The following is a 16,048-nucleotide window of genomic DNA, read 5'->3' on the forward strand; positions in this document are numbered from 1 at the left end:
ACAATTCCACGGAGCAGTAAAGCTTTTCATTTTCTGGGTGGGGGTTAGGGGGGTGCAGCATCAACTCATTTCCCTCAGTTCACAGCCCTTCAGGATGGAGAGTTCCCAAGCAGCAGGTCCCAGAAGAGGGAGAGAAATTCCGATATGTACTTCAGACAAAAGTCAGATTAGTCTGGGGCCAGGCCCGGCTGTTTCAGGAGATTAATTATTAGTCAGGTGCAGATAAAATGAGCAAGTTAAATATGGTGATAAAGATTTAGATAAAGCAGAGCCATTATACATGTGTTTTATGGCAGGGCAGGAGCTCTGCTTAATGGGGTGCGTAGAAGTAACCGGCTTGTGCAGCTGTTCATGCTCTAAGCCTTTTTAGAACTGAGCATATGAAACCTGAATTGGCGACAACCTGAGCATAAGGTGAGCTGCAGTGGCCTCAGTGCAGTGTCTGGGCCCTGACACCATCACAGGCTGCCCTGCCCAGCACCTAAGGTAGGCTTGCAGATGTTATGATCATGGTAATGCTGCATATTTTGCCACCTCACACCTGGCACTGAACTGCTAGGGAGGCCAAGGGCTGGATTTTCAAACCAGTTCAAGTCCATGGAGATCAGAAGTATGCAGCCCCCAACAGCTCCAGCTGGGCTGTTTATGGGCAGGTTTTCCAAAGAGCCCAGCACCTAATGCACTCGGTCTCAGCACTCTGAGCTCTGGCAAATCTGGCGCTGACTGTGGGTCAGAGGAGAATTCTGTCCCGGCTGCCCAGACATTTGGAATAGCCCAGCTGCCAAGAGGACATGGCCATGCTGTTTTATGCGTGTTTCACGGGCTCCCTCTTCACCAGCACAGCTGCACCAGCCCAGGCCATGACCTTGGAAATGTTTACAAGCTAAGTAGGGCTCAGGCCTGCTCTGTTCTCAGAGAAACGCCCAGGAATGCATGAGGTGGGGCGGAGTGGGGATTGGTAAATTAGGTTCTTCTCTTTGGCTGTGTTGACATTAGGGAATTCAGGAGTGGTGATTCCCCACTAGTGCAGGCAATGTCAGAGGATTCAGGTATTTGTATCCCTGCTCAGAGAAGGTCCAGATGATGTCAAGGTAAAAGCATCAACAGCCAGCGGCCAGTCCTGCTCTCATGGTTGCTAGCTTGGGGAGGGAGAGCTGTCCAAGGGGATGAGATGCCTCCAATCCCCAGTACAGCCAGGCCTCAGTGTCAGGGCTTCCTTAGCATGTTGCAGTTGACCTCAGCTTTCAGGATAGATCTCCCAAGGGCAAGTGTGTTTCTGAGTTACCTCACAATAGATTAGCTTCTTTCTACTTTTTCCTCTTTCAGTATGTGTTTGCAATTGCTGTCAAATGCCTGGGTGTGGATCTGTGCATTTCAGTGATCTTAGGCACATATCAACAATAGCCAGGTGCCTGGCTAAGGTGGGAGAGCCCTTTATGTGTGAACTTGGCACATCCACATGCATTATACAGCCAAGGGTATTTACTTTCAGGGATGGGGAGTTTTCCAGAGGGGTCATCCCCAGCACTATCTGTGCAGCATCCTCCTTCAGGGCAGGCTAATGATAGGCCCTGCAAACATGAGTCACTAACGTTGCGCAAGTGGCAGCTCCTACTGAACAGCGAGGCACCAGCATAGGTGGGCAGGGTTCCCCCTGTTCTCCTGGGGGTGCTCACTCAGTGAGGGGGCTCCGCTGGAGACAGTGATGCGTGGCTATTTTCTAAGGCCCGCCCATGGTGCAGGCTGGAGGCAGGGCTTTCTGACATGGCAAACACACCAGGGGAGGAGGCCCCCTCGCCATGTCTTTCATGTTGCAACTAATACGGGTGCTGTTGGTTGCTGCAGAACCTTCCCTCAGCATGCCTGTGCCTTTGAGGCGGAAGCAGAGCCGGGAGAAGAACAGCATTAAAGGTTTCCTGGACAATGGGTGAGGGCTGCATTAGGGGCAGGGGGGGCTGGCTGGGGCCGGACGGTGCAGTTAGTTCAGTGCAATGTTTGGGGCTGTCGCTCACCTGACACCACAGATAATAGGAACTGACTAAACAATAATCAGTTAATGAATGCTTTAGTGTATTTCTGTACTAATGGCTGAGTCAGGCATTACGAACCCCTCCCAGCTGCTGCAGGGTTATGCTGGCGGTGCTGGGGTGGGGAAGGATTCTGCAGAGATTTAAATATAGAGACGGCGAGTGGTGAAGAAAACCAAGACTCCGCTAGGAAATGTGTTTGCTTGGTGCCTAGTGGAGAGATCTCCTGCTGGGGCACTCACAGCACCACTGGCATGACAGTGATTTACACTCGGTTGGATCCATCCAGGAAAGATGCCAGTGCCAGCACAGGGAGAAGGGAAGGAGGTTTGTGCTTCCCTTACTCATAGGCTCCTAGGGAACCAACGTGACTCCTGGTGCAGGCCTAGGGTGACCAGACAGCAAGGGTGAAAAATTGGGATGGGGTGGGAGGTAATAGGCACCTATATAAGACAAAGCCCCAAATATCAGGACTGGGCTATAAAATCGGGACATCTGGTCACCCTATGCAGGCCCTCTGGACCATTTCAGGGCACAGAGTCACCAGCCTGCAAGAATATGCTGGCCACGCCCCTGCTCCATGCCCGCCCACAGAACATACCCTGCACCTGGGGCAGCTGTGGACGTAGGCAGAGCCAGTTCTTTGTGTGGCATAGAGGCCCTAGCTTGGAAGGCTGGAGGTATTCCCTGAGGCCTGGCCTACACACCCGAGTTACCAACCTTCGTGGCACAAAAGAGCTGTGAGGCAATGTTGGCCCTTCCCAGCCCTGCACCTCATGTGTAATTTAAATAGAGAGAAGGCGCTTGGGAGCTGGTTTGGGTGACATTATCCCCTTTGCCTCTTTGTCAGACCCTTGTGAAAACTGGAAGTGACATTTCTTTGCCTGGTTTGGTTTCCCCACTTGGCAAACAGGCCCCCTCTCCATGCCTGCCTCCCCATAGAGCTGGATTCCTGGGGGCACTCAACTGGCAGAGCCACAAACCAGATGCCCCCAGCGCTGATGTTCTTAAAACCTGCAAAACACCCGGCCCGCGCCTACAAAGAATTCCCTCTCTATGCCCAGGGAAGAGAGAGAAAAACACCTCTTTGTGCCCAGCCTTTGTGACAGGTGTCACAAAAGCAGTGAACCTCCAGAGACAGCTGGAGCATGCAGTGCTGAGAATAACCCTTGGTGCAGCTTCTGAATCAGCAGGGGCACACATAGCAGTTACAGCACTGTTTTTATGGAGGCCCTATGTAAACTTTGCTCATTGTTGCATTGGTTTTTGTGCGTCAGGACTGCCATAGTGTCTTTTTCTATTTAATGTGATTGTTACTGGGTCTGATTCTTCTTTCCAGTTTTAGAGCGGTAACAGTAATTTGACTAAAAAGTACTTGTGGCACCTTAGAGACTAACAAATTTATTTGGGCATAAGCTTTCGTGGGCTAAAACCCAGTTCATTGGATGCATGGAGTGGAAAATATAGTAGGAAGATATATGTATGCAGAGAACATGAAAAAATGGGTGTTGCCATACCAACTATAACAAGACTAATCAATTAGGGTGGGCTATTATGAATGAAGTTATTCTCGATTTACTCTGGGACAATTAGGACCCTTGATGTCAACAGAATCACTCCTGATTTACACCAGAGTAGGTCAAAGGTGAATCAGGCCCTTTGAGTGCAGGGACCAGCCCTGCAGCAACTCCCTGTCACGGGGCCCCTCTGGCCACATTGCTGCAGAATTCACATGCTGCACAGGCACTAAGGGATTTGTGCTTACCAGACCTTGTGAAGCAGGGAAGTATCATGCCCATGACGCAGCTGGACACTGAGGCTCAGAGAGATGCAGTGACTTGCCCAGGCCAGCACCTTGTCCACCAGAACATCCTTCCCATCATCCAGATTTGCAGAGTTGGTGCCACCTTGGACTCCCCTCCCCAATTCCTGTCTCAGCCCAAGGCCTTCCCCAAATCCTGCCCTTACCCCTGTTGCTAAGATGAGAATCCATACCCAGGGAATTTCCCACCTTCACTATCGCTTGTGCCTCCTGATTAGAGCTAAACCAGTGCTCATGCTGCTCTTGGCCTGGGGTGGGAGCAGAGAGGTTGTGGGGAGGAGGATTTCAGAGTTGGCGAGTTTCAGGGGCCAGAGAGTTCAGGGAAAGAGGAACATTTTGTGTGGTTAATAATGGTGTTTAATGCCAAATATAACATTGGGGGAAAACATGAGTTACAGTCCACGGATGGGAGGGGGACTGCCACCACCCACACACACTGCTGGGGGATCAACTGGATCTCTGGGGGGTACCCAGTGCATGTGTGTGTGTGTGCATGCATGTGTGTGCATCCCAAGGGTCCACGAGCCAAGGTACAACTGCAGCACCAAGAAATTGGGACTTCTGTGCCAATTCCTACACTGTCCTCCACTCTCCCCCTTTTGTTGCAGGGGTTTCAGTTTAACCCACATCCCCTGTGTCCCTCCTGGGATTTCAGCCAGGGACACTGAAATAACAGCATCGCGAGCTGTGTGATCTGCTCTGCTTTCACCTCAGAGCCTAAATGCCAACAAGGTTCACACTTAACTATGAAACAAATTGTCAGTGTTCAGATTCCAGCTCCACTGCAGTCTCACCCACCCCTTGGCTCTGTCATAGCCCACCCAGAGTAGTGGCCAGATTCTGCCCAGATGTTGCTGCAAGGGAGTGGTGGGTGAGTGATAGGTATGCTTGGATATGAAGTGATCTGAGATCCAAGAAGCCTTCAGGACCTGAAGGGTGCCAGGAATCTGTATGGATTTGCTCCTTAAAGGGATGCACAGTGAAGAAAATTACACAGAAGCCTTGGACTTTTGACTCAGATGTTCCAGACACACTGACAGCGCTCAAGGGCAGACTCCAGGCCTGGTGTAAGAAGGTGCAGCATCTCTGGGCAAGGTTATGCAGAGGCATAATTGACAGCATTGATAGTGGTAGTTACTCTCTATCGTAGCAGTACTTAGAGTCTTCAAGCAAGATGGGGACTCCCTGGCGTCAGGTGCAGCACAGACAGCGAGAGGCAGTCCCTGTCCCAAAGAGCACACTCACACTCTCACTAGACGAGACCGAGGGTGGAAGCAGGAAGGTCAGAGCCGTGCAGGGACTGGTCCAGGGCACACAGGGCGTCTGTGGCAGAACTGGGAATTGAACCCAACTCTCCTGAGCCCAATGTCTCGTGTAAACTGGGCAGGAAAGGGCTGTAAGCAGCAAAGCAGAGTAATGTGCCAGAGACGTGCAAAATGACCATAAATCACATGGCAGGAAAACAGAAGAGCACAGCAAGAACAACAGGAAGAAGTGAAATATGGCAGCTCTCACCCAGACCATGTGTTTGGGGCTGTATGAGCTAGTGTCTGCCCAGGGGAGGAGTAGAGACAGTCCAAAAGTCCAGCCTCATCACACAGCCAGAGATTGACGAGGCATCAGCGCCAGCCCATTGCCCCACGTGCTGGCCCTTCCCTCAGCTCAGTGATTTGTTCTGCTGCACTCTCGGGGCCCAGCCTCCTCCCACGCCCACTGGTGTCCGGCGGGACTGGCAGCACTGATGTCACTGAGTGATTCTGATGTAAAACGCGTGTGAGTGAGATCAGAAGTAGGTCCTTGGCATGTGCATTGCACTCACTTGGCAGGAGGCCAAAGCCAGCCTCTGTCTGTTCGGGTCAGGGAGACCAAGCATCTGTGTCTGGTTGTTAAGAGACCAAGAACCAGAGAGTAGCATCTCAGCGCAGGGTTCTAGATACTGCAGTGATGGGGGTCGGCTCAGCACCATAGATGGGGTTCCCGCGTGGCAAGGAGGCAGGGCTGCTGGCTGCTACGCTCCTAGCCTTGGGCTTAAAGGGCACACTGGGGTTGTTACCAGGAGCAAGGGGACACGATGGAAGAATCTCTCTCACAGAACTGGCTCCCTCCAGGATTAGAGAGACACAAACGGAGCCTTTGCTCCCCCACCTGAGAATCTGGGTCTTAATGTGGCTTGGCTGTTTTATCATGTGAATGGTTAGCTCTGCACTCCCATTTGTTGTCATTGGTACAGTCCCATCTGGGTAAAGGGCAGGCAGGCAGCGGTGAGAGCGTTTAACTCACAGCCTGGCTGGAGGGCAATAGTGACTTGCCCTGTCAGCCCGGGGAGCGCTCAGGCACTAGCCCAGCGGCCACTTTCCTTTCATGGGAGTCTGGAAATTTTGTTTCTAAATTTCCAGAAAAAATTAATGGAAAAATGGAAAGAAAGTTTCTGGGCTTTGAAAAGTGTTTTTATAAATTTCAGGGTTTTGTTGCTTCACCAGAACACAGGAACACCGTGCCCCGGAGGAAGGTTCGCTTTGGCTGAAAAGGCTTTTTTAAAAAATGTCCTGGTCAAAAAATGGAGCGGGAACAATGGGCGTGGCTCTGGGGTCACTGTGTATCCTGCAGGGCACGTGCAGCTCCAGCTGCTTTTAAGTTCGGGTCGGAATTTCACCTGCGCAGAGTTTAGGGCGAGGCTCCCACCCCTAGAGCCCAGGAGGCAGAGGGGGGCGGGCGGCGTCCTCCCCACCCCCCTGGGCGAGCCAGGGGGCAGCCCCACTCCCCACCCCTGGCGCGGAAGGGGTCCGCAGGTGGGGCCAAGGCCGAGGCTCCCGCCCCCGGCCCGCTCAGCCTGTCCCCAGCGCCCGGTCCCTAGGCGCGCTGCGCTGCGCGGGAGGGTTTCCACGGGTTTGGTGCGCGCCGCTCCGGGGGCGTGGCGCTCGCAGCCCGGGCTGGAGGCTTTTCCAGCGGAGGAGTTTCGGGCCCTGTGCCAAGTGCTGGAGCGTCTCCTGCGCTCGCTCCCAGTTCCCCGCGGAGGGGAGGCGCAGCAGCCCGGCACGGAGCGTGTCTCCAGCCGGAGGCAGGGCTCAGGGAGCAGGTGCCCGGGAGCCATGGCTTTGCCCAGGGCACCCCCGGGGTCCTAAGCGCCCCGACCCGAAAGGCGGGAGTCCAGCTGTTCCTGGCACCGCCCTACGGGCTGGGGCAGCCGGCGGGACACCTGCCGGAGCCGGACCCTGCGCCAGGCTCAGCCGCGGGACATGCAGGTGGGTGACGCGCCGAGAGGGGCCGGGACACGAAGCGAGTTTGTTGCTGGCTGCGATTCATGCTGGGGAGGTGGAGGGCGGAGAAAGCGGAAAGCCTGGGGGGAGTTGGCCAGAGCCTCCCCCGGGCCCCGGCTGAACGCCAAGGGTTTCTCTCTGCACACAGGTGGCCTGGGGCAGGCAGGGCAGGTGGCATGTCGGACCTCTCCTCGAGGACTTGCCAGCGCCTCCAGGTGGGCTTGGAGCCCCCACTGCTGAAGGGCATCTGCTCTACCTGCTCGTGAAGAAGATGCACTTGTTCCGGAGCTACAGCTACCAGATCCAGCTGGAGAGCGAGGCGGGCAGCCTGCCCAGGATACAGGGCATCCGATGGGTAACTACTGAAGCTGCTTCGTGTTGCCTTGCGTGGTGTTTGTGAGAGCTGCAGGTGTCAGTGCCAAGCTGCTAGCCGGGCTCTGCTAGTGGGGAAGGGCAGGGAGGGGATGGTTTCTTGTGACAGGCGCTGGCTGCAGGGAGCTGGCACTGAGGAATGAAGGTTAGTCAGGTTGGAGCAAGGCTTTGTTCCATCCCTTGGGCCACTGCTGTAGCAATAAGTCACTGCGTAACTGACTAGCAGAGCAAATTGACCTGGACATTGGCAAGTGCTTGGTGCCAGACAGTGGAAAGCAGTTCCCAGGGATTCTATGGACAATTGTGGTTTCTGGGGCTTAAGCAGCCAGGATCCTCTGAGATGTGTTTGACTGTGATATTCTCCTAGGATTCCTAGGCCAGCCTAATGGGGCAGAGTTAAATGGGAAAGGTGCAGGAATGCCACCTCTGCACGCACCCTTCCCCCACTCCTCCCCAGAACAGACACAAGGGCTGCAGTTGGGTAGACTGTCTCCACCCATGAATCCTTCCCTGGGGTGTGATTCTGTATTGTCCTGCAGTTTGGGAAGCCATTTACACTGCCCACGCACATTCTGATTTGTATTTTACATCCATATGGCACTCGCTTTGCATGGCTGCACCTGACTTCACCAGGGCCAGGCAATGGGGAACTGGCCCCAGTCCAGAAGGGAGAAGGGAGTTAGTCTCCGTGGCCCAGTCAGGGCTTGGCCCCTCTGCTGAGACAGCCAGCGAGGGGGCCGGTTAGTATCAGTTGTTGTTAGTGACAACCAGCTAAGAACCCAACTGAGACCCAGCAAACTCAGTGCACAGAGGGGGCCTCCAAATCTGGAGTCAACAGTAATTTGTGGCAGTTTCCACTGCACTTCTGCTGCATCTTTCATAGTGTGTTGGGGTCTCAGGACTGGTGCCTGAGGGCAGATAGAGTGGGCTGGGGGTGGCATGAGGCTGATGGGAAGCCATCAGGAGGCAACGTGTGCTGGGAGCAAAGGGAATAAAACCTCAGGGAGGGAGCCCGCAGAGTGATGTTCATGTGTGAAAGGTCAACCATACATGGGATCCCTCAGCCAGGTTTGGTGCTTTCCCATGTAAACGGCCCCTTCTCAGCAAAGTGTTCCCGCCAAAGCTGCTCCTTGTGTCTGTCAGATTCAGGGGGACTCTTGTGCTTGCTATTCCTAGTAGCCCTGCAGAGCCCTGACTCCAGGGAGGTGTGTGTGGGGGTCTGTCCAGCACCATTACCAGGTCTGCGATGTGTCAAGCTAGAAGTATGGGGAGGGGGGATGCATGGGGGTCTCTGAGGGCAGGAGTTGGCCTGCAGAACCTTAATTCCTGGTGATGGCGCAGCCAAGGGAAGATCCCTGGCATGACTCTCTGGTCCCAGGATGGGGCTGCAGGGTTGGCAGTCAGAGAAAAGCCTTCCCGTGTACATCTAAGCAAAGAGTCCTGACTCCTAAGGTGTCACTTTTCAGCACAGAACTGCACTGACATTTTCAAAGACAGTCTGATCTCCATGAGCGAGTCCCCAAGTGGCCTAGGCCCTGGGCTGGGCTGGGAGGGCAGCCTGGTACTCACTCCCTGCTGCTTCTTTTGTGTAGGGTGATTTGGGGCAGGGCAAGGGACACCTCAGCTGTTAGCGAAAGCATTTCCCAGGCGATTGCCCCAGCTTGTTCTCCAGGTTCAGCTCTCTGAGGCATGAAATCAGACCTGTGCTATTGTGCTTCAGTGCACAGCGGCTGTACTGAGTGTTTAAACAATCTACTTGACCATGTCTCAGATCAGATTTAAGCCTTGAGCATGTGAACAGGAAACACCTCTACACCAGTCTCTGCACCAGCAAATAACCCACACTGTCTCTGCCACAAAAGACGTTTCATGGACAGGATTTCCCTTGAGTTTCTGCTTCTTCCCCCTTAAATTAAAATTGCTCTAATTTATGCTGTGCCTCCTATTATCCTCTTTGTGTCCTGGGGAGCAGAGAATAGCTATAGTTCACCTCTTCCCCACCCTCCTCATTCCTGGCAGGTCCCTCCATGCCAGTGGCTGAGACCAGGGCTGTGCTCTGGCAGGGAGAACCCCTGTGCAGGTGGCATTCCTGGTGTACACGAGAACTGGATCCCACAGCTCTAACAGTGAGTCAGCCGGGGCAGTGTGTCGCCACCTGGCATGTCAGGTGCTAGCCTGAGCACAGTGACCATGGGGAGATGGGGGCTGTATTCATGGGGGTCTAGAAGGCTGTAGATATCAGGGATGCTCAGAACACGTGCACTGTTAACTGGCCCGTCTCTTAAGTGTATCCATGTCTGGATTTCTTTGCTTAAGGTTCCTCCCCTAGTGGTGTCTAAGTAAGAGCTGGTGACATTTTTCAAACCACAAGTTTTTTTCATTGAAAAATGGCTATTTTTTTAAATAGAATTCTTTTTTGTGGAAAATTGTCCATTTTTGTGATTTTTTTTTTAAAAAAAAAGCGATTTTAAAATATTTTTGTTTCTTGTTTCCTTTTCTTCCCCATCCCCCAGATCTTTTAGAAAATACATACAAAATGATGTGTCTAAATTAGCTGTTCCCACTCAAGAAAGAGATTTTGGAGTCATTGTGGATAGTTCTCTGAAAACATCTGCTCAATGTGCAATGGTGTCAAAAAAGCAAACAGAATGTTAGGAACCGTTAGGAAAGGGATAGACAATAAGACAGTAAATATCATACTGCCCCTGCATAAATTCATGGTACGCCCACACCTTGACTACTGTGTGTAGTTCTGGTTGTCCCATCTCAAAAAAGGGATATTAACATGGAAAGGGTACAGAGAAGCACAACAAACACGATTAGAGATATGGAACAGTTTCCATCTGAGGAGACAGTAAAAAGACTGGGACTGTTCACTTTGGAAAAGAGACGACTAAGGGAGGGGATATGATAGAGGTCTATAAGATGATGACTGGTGTAGAGAAAGTAAATAAGGAAGTGTTATTTACCCCTTCACATAACATGAGAACGAGGGGTCACCCAATGAAATTAATAGGCAACAGGTTTAAAACAAAAGAGAAAGTCCTTCTTCACACCACACACACCGAACCTGGGGAACTCGTTGCCAGGGGGGGTTGTGAAGGAAGTATAAGTGGGTTTAAAAAGAATGAGATAAGTTCAGGGGGGACAGGTCCATCAATGGCTATTAGCCCAGATAGTCAGGGACACAACCCCATGCTCTGGGTGTCCCTCAATCTCTGACTGCTAGAAACTGGGAGTGGACAACAGGGGACAGATCCCTTGATAATTGCCCTGTTCTGTTCATTCCCTCTGAAGCATCTGGCACTGGCCACTGTGGGAACACAGGATACTGGGCAAGATGGACCATGGATCTGACTCAGTATGGCTGTTTTTATGTTCTTAAAATCATTCACCATCCACCCCTGAAAATGCCTGAGTGGGGGGAGAGTGGTAAAAGGGAGTGTGTGTGGGGGAGATGGTGCTTGATAAGTTTATGAAGGGGCTGATCTGGCGGGGTTATCTGTGATAGCAAGGGACTGGACTTGATGACGCCGTCCTGTGTTCCTAAAAGAAAATAAGGGGAAAATGAAAATGACAAATTAAAAATGCATATTCCCCCCCCCCCAAATTGCACATGCAAAGAAATGAAAAATAAAATTCAAACTAGGTTGAATCTGGCAAAATGGATGTGACCTGGGAATTTCCAGTGTTAGTCGGAAATCACTGTAAGGTCCTTGGCCTGACACTGATCTCAACCCCTCGGGTCTGAGCTCTGCTGCACCGGCACATTCAGGGCTGCAGGGATGTCACCCCAAAGGGATGGTGCCAGAGTCTTGTTTCCTTAAACCTCCAGCAAGTTGCCCAGCCTAAGCGAAGGGGCGGGTCTGCCCTTCATTTAGGACAAAACTGTGCCTGGCCTTTCCCCACCCCACACAAAGGCTAAAGCCTACAGCACCCCAGGGCACACATTGCTGCAAAGGCGGAGGTGGCAGAGGGAGATGCTGGGCCTGGCATGGGAGCAGGCAGCTTCCCCTGTGTTCTCTGTTGCTCTGGGAGACCCATCCCTCTGGAGCTGCCCTTGCGGCTCTGGGTAAACACCACAGTCTTGCCCTCCCTCTCAGCCAGCTTTTGCAGCTTTGAGCGTTTGCAGCCTATGTGCTTTTCTGTGCCAGGGCTCCAATGCATGTCATTGTGGGGGGTGGGGAGGGGAAGTCATTTCAGAGCATCCTGTCAGGCTCTGGGGGTCTGAGATTCCCCACATGTATTTTGCCATGGCCTGGAGTCCCTGAACTCTGGGATTGTATACAGCTCCCGGAGGGGTGTGGAGCCCTGGCTGAAGGTTCTGGGGAGGACCCCATGGCCCAGGGCTGCCGAGGAAGGCACCCCGCATGGGTGGGCCTGATGCTGGTTTCTTGCCATCCTGTTTGAGGCTGCGGAAGGGCGAGGGCCTTCACAAGAGCCTTAAGGACTGAAATAACTTTGTTGTTGTCCCTGGGATCCCAAACAAAGGCCAGCGCGAGAGCAGAGCCGCGGTCCCAGGGCTTGGCCAGGTGCCCAGAGCTGCCGGATTTCTGGAGACAGACAGGATCTCGAGGCCCTTGCAGCCAGGCAGCAGGAAGATGGAAAAGGGCAACTCCTTAGGAAACTGCCTGGAGACAGCAGCTGAGATGCTGGGACAAATTGGGCAGGGGCCAGGTGGGGATGCTCAGCAAGTCAGGGAGGGAGCGAGGCAAGCAGAGCAGCAGTCCTTGCAGAGAAAGCTGGGGCACGGGCAGGGCTGGTGCAAGGATGTTTCGTGCCCTAGGCGAAACTTCCACCCTGCGCCCTCCCCCCCCTACCCTGAGGCACCCCCCCCCCGCTGCAGCTCCTCAACCCCACCCAATGACCGGAGGCACCCCCCCACCCCTGCTCTGCGCATGAGCACCCCAAGCATGCAGTGGCCGCTTCACTTCTCCCGCCTCCCAGGCTTGCGGCGCCTAAGCTGATTGGCACCGCAAGCCTGGGAGGCGGGAGAAGTGAAGCAGCCACGGTGTGCTTGGGGAGGAGGCGGGGCAGGGGTGAGCTGGGGCGGGGAGTTCTCCTGCGTGCCGCGCCCCCCCTTACTTGCTACAGGTGGCCCTCCCCACGCTCCCCTGCCCCAGCTTCCTCCGCCTAACTGCCGGCGGCGACCGGGGCGGCTGAAGATCTGGCCGCTGCAGTTGCTGCTGAAGAAAATGGTGCCCCCAAATGCCAGCGCCCTAGGCGACCGCCTAGGTCGCCTAAATGGTTGCACCGGCCCTGGGCAGTGGCGGGGCAGGGCCGGCTGGTGGCAGGGCTGGTCGGGCGGTGGCAGGGCAGGGCCGGCTGGGCGGGCGATGGCGGGGCTGGGAGGGTGGTGGCAGGGCAGGATGGGCGGGTGGCATTGGAGCACCCAGGCACTGAAGTGCTATGGCAGCAAAAGGAGTGCAGCACAAACCTGCTTTGGACACAAAGGTCCATTTGAGTGTCCAGGGAAACCACTCACTGGGAATGTTACAAGAGTGAACGGGGGACAGTTCTAGAGCTGGTTGAATACTGAGAAAATCCTGGGCCCCAAATACTTCAGTTCCTTTCCTTGTTCCTCACTGGATTCCAGGTGGCTGCCGGGCGCTGGTCTGGTGAACACATTTGTGACGCTTGAAAAGTTTCTCTGGTTTTAGTGCTAGTGCTGAGTTATGTGAAAACCCGTGCTGGAAAGTGTGTTAGTCGCTCTTCTCTTTAAAATGGTTTCAGCTGGTTTGGAAAGGAGGGAGCGATTAGATCAGGGTCTGGCAGCCAGGACTCCTGGGTTCCATGGCTATGTGCCTTTGGGGAAGACACTTGTCCTCTCTGTGCCTCAGTTTCCCCATCTCTAACATGAGGATAATGCTTTCCAGCCTTACAGGAGGGGCTATTTCTGAAGCACTAGTGGCCTTCTGATGAACAGACTAGCTCAAGGCAGGACATTGCTCTGTGTTTGTTGAGAGCTGACCCCAGGAGCTTAGCTGCTGCTCCTTATCACTCCTGCTGCCACCTGGGTAACTCCTGCCCGGCCACAGGCCTGCCTCTTATTTGTAAACATTTGCTTCATAATTACAGGTGTTTCCTGCTCCATAAACCAGTCACGAGGTTCCGGAATGTTTGTACAGGGAGTGACAGTCTTGGGACCCAGAGGGCGACTCAGAGGCTTGGGAGAGCTGGAGGGTTTGGGGAGCTGCTGAGCATGGGGGGTTTGGGGCCATATTCCCACATGCCTCACCCAGGCCAGGTGGGGGGTGAAAGGTAGAGCTAGGGTCCCCCAGACCTTGTAAAACATTTAAAAAAAACTCAGTTTTTCACTCTCCACAAACCTTCTCCCCCTTCTCCACTGAGCAGAAACAGCAAGGCTCCTATCTGCGGGTTCCCCATGGCTCACTGGAGGGGTGGGCAAAGTTTTTGCTGCATTCATTGATGCGGCATTTGTGGGCCCCAGCCATGGGCCAGAGGGGAGAGGGCAAGAAGAAAAGAAAGGTTCTTTGGGTAATTATACTTGCCTCTTGACATCATTAATGGGAGTGTCCTGTAAACCCCCTCCCCCACATCTGCCTGCTGCTTACTCTCTCTCTCTCTCTCCCTTGCCCCTGTCCTTTACGCACCCCCATGACAGTCTAACACAATGGTTCTCAACCTTCTGGGGCTCAGGACCCATTTGTCAGTGTTGATGGTCTGTCATGACCCAGTAAATAGTCTGGGGGTGGAGGCCCTGGGATGGTTTCAGTGAGATCCTGCCTCCCTTGGGCGGTTGGGTCCTGCCTGGGACTCACCCCACAGTGGTGGCTCCTGCAGCTCCTGTGCTGTGGGGCCAGCTATGCTTGGCTCTCGGCTCCAGGCATTGTGATCTCTGGGGCTGCAGCACGGCTCAGGTTTGGCCCCGCCCTCCTGACTGGACCCAGTGTGTGTGAGTGGAGTTGTGACCTGGCTCATGGGGTGGCAGTGCCACTCACCCACATTTGGCCTACCCGTCGTCATGACGGCTGGCCAAACCTGACTGGTGCTGGGAGCCCAGAGGTTGCAGTGTCTGGAGCAGGGAGGCGAGCCCAGCCAGCCAAGTGGGACAGGAGCCACCGGAGCTGTCATGTGACTCCTTGAAACATTCTGGTGACCCAATTTCAGGTCCCCACCCCGGGGTTGAGCACCCTGGTCTAACAGGTGGGGTGAGGGTTGGTGTGTGTTGCTCTTCATGGAGGTTGGGTCTGGAGAAGGTCAGAGCGATTCTCCCCTCCGACCGTGGAACGGGGGGGATGTGGTGGAGTGGCCATGGGTGAAAGGGGACCAGCTAGGGGATGGGGCCTCTTAGTCCCTCCAGCACTGTCCTGGCAAAGGACTAGATGGGCCAGGAGCTGCTCACCCACCCTGGAGTTCATTGCAGACCCTGGGGATGTGAAAGGGCCATGAAGCTGTTTTCTCCTTCCTCTAAATGAGTGGTTCTCAACCTGCAGCCCACAGGCCTCTTGTGGCCCAATCAGCACAGAGCTGTGGCCCATATGACATCCTCAGGGCCATAGAAATAGTATTGGATGCGGCCCACATAACACATTGTGTGCCACATATGCGGCCCACAGTGGTAAATAGGTTGAGAACCACTGCCCTAAATGATGTTTCTAAGTGAAGTTTGAACTTGCAATACAATTTTGAAGTGAGCTCCAGATTCTGCCTAGCCCAGTGCCAGACTCCGTGCCTGTGCTGCATGCGGCTCAGCTGCCGGAACTGCCCCTGTCATTAGCATGAGAGACAAGGTGGGTGAGCACCAAGGAGTTAATGAGGAGGCCAGTACATAGCCAGTGGGAACCCAATGGCCCCCCCCTCCAGGGCTGGGGGTCCCTCTTGCTCTCTCTGGGTTCATGTTAGAAGCTCACTCCAGTCTTGTCTAATACAACACATAGAAAACAGGTCTGACGGGTCCCGTCAGCTCTGCTTCAGGCCCTGGTTTACTCAGCACACGTGGCCCCAGCTGGCGGTAGATGAAAGGTGGTATTTTTACAGGACACAAGGAAAAGCTAGTGCAGCGGTCCCCAAACTTTTGAGGGTTGTGCCTCCCCTACCCCCTGTCTGCAGCCCCCTGTAGCCAGGACCAGGAACGTGGCTCGGGGGGGGGGGGGCATGGATGGGGTAAGGGGCCTAGGCTGGGGCTCCAGATGGGGATGGGTCTGAATCTATGTCTAGGGCTGGAGTCACATCCAGGGGCCAAGGCTGGGGGCAGGAGCAGAGCCATAGCTGGACTGGGATCGGGGCCGGAATCGCGCTGAGGCTGGGGACAGGGTCTGGCACAGGGCTGAGAGCCGTGGCTGGGGGCAGGGCGGAGCTGGAGCAGAGCTGGGGGCTGGGCTGGGCTGGGCTAGGTGGCACTCACAGTTTGGGGACCTCTGCATTAGCGACTGGAGACATTGGTGAATGAGTGCGTCAGGGCCCCTGAGGAGCTACACAATGGCCTTGCCTCTGAGCTAGGTTCAGACAAGTTCTTGAAGTTAAGCCGAACCCAAAAAATGCACATGGCTGAGCACTGCCTTCTTTGCATGGTGTGAACAACTGCTCCCCCTTGGGGCCAGACTATG

The 16,048-nt window shown here is 54.2% G+C and overlaps 1 protein-coding gene across 2 annotated transcripts in view; it reads left to right on the forward strand.

Moving 5' to 3' along the window:
• Positions 1-6,870: 6,870 nt before the first annotated feature.
• RAPGEF3 (Rap guanine nucleotide exchange factor 3) overlaps positions 6,871-16,048 on the forward strand; it is a 72,781-nt gene continuing 63,603 nt past the window's right edge. For both annotated transcript variants that reach the window (XM_039514500.1, XM_039514501.1), the window contains exons 1-2: positions 6,871-7,091; positions 7,255-7,461. In XM_039514500.1, the coding sequence (XP_039370434.1) occupies positions 7,086-7,091; positions 7,255-7,461 (213 nt within the window). In that variant the 5' untranslated portion in view covers positions 6,871-7,085. The remainder of the gene's footprint in view (positions 7,092-7,254; positions 7,462-16,048) is intronic.

The sequence above is a fragment of the Mauremys reevesii genome, linkage group 25, assembly GCF_016161935.1.
Source record: "Mauremys reevesii isolate NIE-2019 linkage group 25, ASM1616193v1, whole genome shotgun sequence".
NCBI lineage: Eukaryota > Metazoa > Chordata > Testudines > Geoemydidae > Mauremys > Mauremys reevesii.